This window comes from Equus quagga, chromosome 20 (assembly GCF_021613505.1).
Source record: "Equus quagga isolate Etosha38 chromosome 20, UCLA_HA_Equagga_1.0, whole genome shotgun sequence".
Classification (NCBI taxonomy): domain Eukaryota; kingdom Metazoa; phylum Chordata; class Mammalia; order Perissodactyla; family Equidae; genus Equus; species Equus quagga.
In genome coordinates, this window is record NC_060286.1 from 9,371,426 (window position 1) to 9,378,630 (window position 7,205).

The following is a 7,205-nucleotide window of genomic DNA, read 5'->3' on the forward strand; positions in this document are numbered from 1 at the left end:
GCTTCCCAGGAAGCCAACATTTATGGCCTGAATCAATGCACTCTCTCACTCTCTGCTCTCCCACTTGATTCGTCAGAGGATCAGGGCGTGGGAGGAGAGAGAGCAAGGCCAGGTATTTGCTCCCCACTTCCCTCCCCGTAATGGTAATGGCTGCATCCTCCTGCGAAAGGCTGCAGCTCCTGTCAGGCATCCCTCTCCTGCAGTTCCCTTTGGGGTCTGATAGCCACTTCCTCCTCTTGTTCCTTTGGCCTAGGGTTGCCCCTTGCTTCTAAACAAGGGTTTAGAAGTGTTTTCCTACCCCCTGTTGGTTTCCTTAACTCTGTCCACACATTTATAAATAGTCTCTTCTTTAACTTCCCTCAGTATCCCCCTGCAGTGTCTTTTGTTTCCTGCCAGGACCCATTCTTTCTTATGCTGTGGTCCTCTTTTCTCAAATTCTGGCAAGCCTTAACAGCCTCTGCTTTTTTTCTCTGAGTTTGTTTAAGAAGCAGCCCCTTCTCTTAGAAATGCTGATGGAAGTTCTGAAGGACGGGTTGAAAACATTTGAGCGGTGTTTTATTATCCCTAATCAACACCCCCCACCCCCCCACACCCGTCCCAGCAGAGACCCCAGGCACTCAACTCCTTCTTCTGTTAGAGTCCTTCTTGCCTACCAACAGATCTGCACTAAAGGTTGGGGTGGATTTGGCCCATGTTCTTTGTTCCCAGATGTCCATGTCAGCATCCCAGCTCCTGCCCATCGATGCCAACATTTGCTTTACTCTTTTCATGGGGACGCGTCGATTCCTCATTCAGGGAGGACTCGTGCCTCCCCGCTGTGAGATGCCAGGGGTATGAATGCAGACTGAGCCACCTTTGGCCTCACAATACCCAGTCACCTGTCTGTGTCCCTTACTAAACATGACATCCTAAATTATCACGTAAGTGAGAACAACCTCGTAGTTGATTTTAAGTGTACTTATTACTGTTATTCCAAGTGTATTAAAGACTAAAAAAACATTTTGGAAAGTTTTCATGAATTCAAAAGACATGGGACATGCTTTATTGACATTAATATGGAGTTCCTGGCATATTGTGAAAAAGGAACAAGGTTAATTTCAACTCCAAAAATGTCAGAATTAAAGACACTTGCATAACATTAGAGTTTAAAAAAAAAAGTCACAGCAAATCAGCTGCTGTAAGATTTTAGCAAGAACAGGAGCTGGACAGTCACAGACTTTTCCCTCAAAGCCAGCAGTGCAGTTTTACTCCTATAAACACGTAAAATTTCTGAATTTAAAAATTTACAATTTAAATTTTAAAATAAGCCTAATGGGAAAGAATAATTATGATTGATCATTTGGGGCACAGCTTTGGGAGAGCAGCACATGAGTCTAAATACATGAGCTTGGTTTCACAAGTTTTTAAGCCTAAATGACAGCCCTAGCTATATATTTTTGCTGAGTTTTTTTAATCACAAGGGACCTCTTTATTAAGGACCTTAAAGGGACTTTGGGAATTTTGCTTGGGAAAAGAGTCACCCAAATCCAGATGCCTTTCAGTTTGAGCCACGATTGCCCTCCCTTTCTCTAGTCTGAGCGGTCTCTGTTTCTTGTGTCGAGAATTGCTCAGTTAAAAGAAGGGAGTATTTTCTCTAAGGAAGCTTGCAGTTGGATTTTCTTTGTGGTCAAGAGGCCTAAAGCATTGGTTTTCTTCACTTATGGGCCTTTAATCATAAATCCAGTGGGAGACCCATTGTTAAATAGGACACAAGAATTTAAAGACTTTGTAGCCCCGTTTCCTAATTACACCTAATGCATTTGTACCATTGCCATATTATAAATCCAAATTGGAGGAGGATTATGATATACAAATTATGTGCTGAGATTCAAAGTAACAAAAAATTAATTTGCAGGTGTGTGAAACAGAGACTTTATTTCAGCGCAGGCACAAACATTGTTTTGCATCTTTAGCGTAAGTATGCTGCCTCTGGGCCTTGGGCCTGAGCAGGACCTATGGGGCACAGGGAAGCTCCTCCACAGGCGTGGCCAGAATTACACGGTCCTTGAATCATGGGCTGTAGCTGCTGTGCTGCCCGTGCAGGTGGGTCCGCGAGACTCATGGCCACCAGCTGTGTTCGCGCCGGCTTCAGATGGTCTCGCACTCCGTGGTGGCGGTGGAGCAGGCCCCGCAGTCACAGCGGACAGCCACAGGGTAGGTGTAGAAAGGGTCGACTCCCGGGGCGCAGTTGGGCAGCCTGACTGTCACCTGTTTGGTCTCATTGTAGGTACAGACTCGATGATGGGCTTCGATGTAGGGAGGTTCCAGAATGGGCTTCTGTCCCCACAGGTAGAAAACAGGGAACCCGTTAGAACATATCATCCTGTTGCATTTTCTTGGTACCATTTATCACTATCAGAAATTAGCCTGTTATTCACTTGTTTCCTTGTTAATCTGTGTCCTCCCAGGAAAAAGCAAATTCCTGAAAGCAGGATGCTGATTGTGGTCACTACCATCTCCTGAGCTCCCAGAAGAACCCCCGGCACACAGCAAGTGCTCAATAAACATTTAGCAAAGGAATCATCTTGATCATTGAAAAGCCTTCAAACTGGTCTCCTCTCTCTACCGTCACCCACAACAGTCTATTTACAACACGGCAGCCCCAAGTGATCCTTCTAAAATTTGAGTCCCATCCTAGCTCCCCTCTGCTCAAAGCCCCATTGATTTCCCATCTCCCTCAGAGTCAAAGTCAAAGACCTTACCATCACCCTCACGCCCCACACCCTCTTCCCTGCACCTTCACCTTCTGATACGTCTCCCACATGCCCCTCTGGCTGGCTTCCTCACTCTGCTCCAGCCCCAGGGGGCTCCTGATTGTTCCTCAAACCCACCAAGAACAGTCCCACTCCAGGGTCTTTGTCCTTGCCATTCCCACAGCCCAGAACGCTCTTCTCCTTTGTGATTCACTCCTTCCGCAACCTCAGGTTTTTGTTCAAGTGTCGCCCTCCCAGGGCAGCCTTTCCTGACCATCCTATCTGAAACTGCAACATCCCGCCCCACACCCTGCAACTTCCTCTCCTCTTCCTGCTTCATTTTTCTCCATAGCACCTGTCAGTACCATGTGACATATATCTTTTACTTACTTGTGTTGTATTTCTCCCACTCTAGAGAGTAAGCTCCATTAGGACAGGGATTTTTGCCCATTTTACTCACTGCTGTGCCTCTACTACCTAGAATAGCACCTGCCACCCAGAAGGTTCCCAATAACTATTTGTTGAATCATTGAAAGAAAACAGAGGGAGCAGGCTCCCGAGTGCCCAGCGCACTGTTCCGAGGATTGAAGGAGTCGTTCCTTCCTGCACCTTTCACAAATCTTGAATTCAAAGATAATTTTGATAAACAGAACATATAGATCACAAAGTCAGCACAAAGCAGTAGTTAAAAGCCCAAACCCTGCAGTCAGGGCTACTGAGCCTGAGTCCCTCTTCTGCCACTTACTGGAGACCTTGGAAAATCCACTTAACTTCTTGAAGCCTCAGTTTCCTCATCTGTACAACAAAGTGTCTAGCTCACAGCATTGTTGCGGAGAGGAGGTAAAATGATACATGTCATGCAGAACAGTGAGCACCAAGTAAGTGTACAGTAAATATAATCTACTGTTCTTATCAAAGCAATTAGAAGAGTAAAGAAGTAATAATAAAAATAACAATTTACAAGCTTTCAAAGGACAGTGACTTCTCTTGTCCTAGGCAAATAAAATGTGTTTAATGGAGGCCCAGGGTGAAGTTCTGCATGAATGTCATGAAAATGATGGCTTTGCCTTTGACAAGGACCATATAGAAGTGCTGAATGGAACATCACCAGCTTCCTCCTGCTCCTCAGGTAGCATTTCACCCTTCCTCAGTTTGCTTCATGCCCTCTTACCCTCAGTAATCTGGAATCCCAGGCAGCGTTGCCAGATAAAACACAGGGAACACACCCTGTAATATTTGAATTTCAAAGAAATGACAATTTTTTTTAGTATAAATGCATCACAAATATTGCATGGGACATATTTATAAAAAGAAAATGTTGTTTATCTGACATTCAAATTTAGCTGGCATCATGGTTTTGTTTGGTTTGGTTTGGTTTTTTGCTTATTCTAGCAACCCTAAACTTACCAGGTCATGAGCAAAGGCCATTTTCAGCAATAGTTCCACTTTCAAAGTAAATCCAGCCACTTTGTCGTCATGAACATCCTTATTTTCAGACATGCTCTCCAGTTCAGGTACCAAAAGTAAGTGCTTTCTATCTCGGAAACTTTCAGATTGCTGGGGAAATAAATCTCATTCTTTCGTTTATTTTCTATAAGTAACCTTCCTTTTCATAGCGCAGTGAAGGCATAAATAAAAGCTGGTGAACACTAAGGAGAATCTCGTTTTCTGATGATTTTGGTGCTTCTGTTTCTCCAGTAAGAACACAGTCCCTGACTTCTGTCAGTGACCATGATCCAATTAAAGGTTTCATCAATTTATAAGGAAAAGAGAAGAGAGCTGAAATGAAGGACATGGCAGTTTGAGATAGATTTGGGCCCAGAAAGACCTCCAAGAAGCCCAGAATTTAACTTCGAGCAGGGGGAGGCACCACCAGGCTGAGCCTTTAATACAAGAAGGTGCCAAAGTTCCCTGAGTACTTGATGTCAAGTCACAGCCACGGTATCCTTAGCAAGTGGATTTTCATTTGGCTATTAAGTCTCAAGCACCTGAATGATGCAAAAGTAAAGTTAATTGGGTGAAGTAGTTTCATTTAATCTGGAGGTTTCATTGCCATAACCCAATTTCATTCATGGGCCATAATTTTGTCTAAGGGATAGCAGCTTGCTCTCTGAGTCCCCGAATAGAAGGACATTTTTCTTAATGGCACTGTCCTCTCCGGCTGCCCATGGGCTTCTAAGTTGATGTTGATTAGGCTAGAGGATGTCCGATTCCAGGTAGAGGTCAATACTATGTACTTATTGAATGCCTTGTTCATATACGAGACTTTGACAAGAGCTGTGAAAAGTGCAACAATGAACCTCCGTCCTCAAAAACCTTAAAACCTAGTGTTGTGTGTGTGTGGGGGGGGGGGGGGGGAGTAAGAAAGACAAGCCCTAGACTAGAGTCATGGGCTGACCAGGCAGGCAGAAAAACCCTGGGGAAGGAGTTGGCACAGGAGACAGGCATCAAAGAATAAATTGAATAATGACAGATGGAAATGAGAAAAGATATGAGAAATGGACCAAAGTGAGGTGTCATGAGGGGTGTTTAAGAAAACTTTTAAAAATCAGTCTGACAAGGCCAGAGCTTGGACTATGTATAGCCTCTGGGAAAACAGGCAGACGTCGTATTGCTGAGGACCTTGACAGCTGGTTGTTGAATTTGCAGTACTGGGTGCTCAGTAGTGGTTTTTGAGCTGGGATAACAAGATCAGAGTTGGTACTTCATTAGCAACCAACTCGGGCCTCAGTGAGAAGAATCAACAGTCACTATGTGGTGTGATTTGATGGGGTGCTGAATGACCGTCTTTCTCCCCACCCCTCTAACATCTCCCCGCCTCAGCCCAACAGGGTTCTAACTCTGTTTGAGAATTTTATCCCCATTTTAAATGAACTGTCTCTGACATGGCTGGATATAATTGAATATAAAGGGACTTAATAAATCTGTCCATTATAATCCCTGAGGGCTCGAGGAATTGTGGTGGGGAGTGTGGGAAGAGCAGGGCTGTGGGTGAGGCACTGGAGGAGGGGCTGAGGATGCCCCCTCACCTGCTATTTAGCTTAGAGTCTCTCTCCTGGTCCCTGGCCAGCTTCATCACAGGTGGAGGAATACAGGGAAGACTTTTGGTCACAGGCTCGAACCAAGAATTTATTCCCAACTTTCCAATGACTCCCTACATGACTTTGCAGTCATTCACCCCTTGAATTCCTCCATGTCATCTGCAAAATGGGTAGAATAATAGCACATCTTGACGTTCCAGAGATCATTCCCAAATACACAGGCACCATGTAAATCAAATGATTAATTTTATAAATGCTTGGTTAGAGTGGCAAGATCATATCTCTTTCAGATTATTTTTGAAGGATGCCAAATAATCATTATTAAAAGAAAAAAAGATCCACAGGAAAGGGCGGATGCCCCAGCTCTACTTGATTTCATTAAAAAAGTGAACACTCAGGAAACCAACACACGTGGCTGGCCCTAAAGGCGTTGCCCTATGGGCCTATCTTGGGACTCACCTCCCAGGTCTCACAGCGGCCCCAGCAGGCATCTGTGGTGATCCGAAGGCCCCTGCAGCCTGGCTTCTTGGCAAGGAAGGTAAACTCTCTCACAGCACAGCCCACAAAGGTGCGCAGGTCCCCACTGTAGGTGCCGAGGACACAGCCACAACCAGCCAAGAGGAGCAGGGCCATGGGGCCAAGGAAAAGGTATGCCAGCTTCATGCTGTTTCTCTGCAGAAGGAAGGGAAAGAGAGTTTATCAACAGATACAGCTGCCTGCCATGGGGCAGCCCACAATGTATTGTTCACTATCAAAGTGACCTTGCTCTTAGCATTTCAGGAGAAATGAGCCAAGAAATTGTAAATGCCCACAACTCCAACACAGTGCTCAAAATCTCTCTAAGTGGCTCCAGTATGGATTCCATGGACCCATTGTTCTCCTTAGACACCCAACCCTTCAAGGGCATTCTCAGACTCTTCCTTACCGTGACCCAACTGCTAGACTTGACTTGTGTGTTAAAGAAGTTTGTTCCAATGGTCTCTTCAAAATAAATGCAAAACATGAGTAACACCAAAAGTAGACCTCCCCTCGCATGGACTGAAGTTACAAGTATGGAGAAACACTTACCTGATCTTGCTGGAGCTAACTCTTCTTTTAGAGCTAAAACTCTCACCCAAGACTTCAGAAAGTCACAATGAGTGGTACAAGTTTGCTCTGGGTAAACGTCTACCCTCTGTTACTGGGCTGCTTGATTGCTCAAATATATAGGAAAGGTCTTGTCAATCAAGACAAAAGAGAGGCCGATCCTTACAGGAACCACTGAATACATCAAAGCCCTGGGATAGAAAGCCTGTCTCTATTTTCCAAAACTGATTAACTTAGAGGGTGTTGTTCTGTTTCTTAACATCACCTACTGAAACAGAAAGTTACCTTGGTGGGTGACATAATCCTAGGGGAACAGTCAAATGTAGTTTACCTGGCTCTCAGGAGA

General features: G+C 44.8%; 1 protein-coding gene across 1 annotated transcript; it reads right to left on the reverse strand.

Moving 5' to 3' along the window:
• Nucleotides 1-2,127: 2,127 nt before the first annotated feature.
• On the reverse strand, nucleotides 2,128-6,436 carry GPHB5 (glycoprotein hormone subunit beta 5). The gene is made up of 2 exons (XM_046647153.1): nucleotides 6,233-6,436; nucleotides 2,128-2,316 (listed from the first exon to the last, which is right to left on the reverse strand). The coding sequence occupies exons 1-2, from the start codon at nucleotides 6,434-6,436 to the stop codon at nucleotides 2,128-2,130; spliced, it is 393 nt and encodes a 130-aa protein (XP_046503109.1).
• Nucleotides 6,437-7,205: the final 769 nt, after the last annotated feature.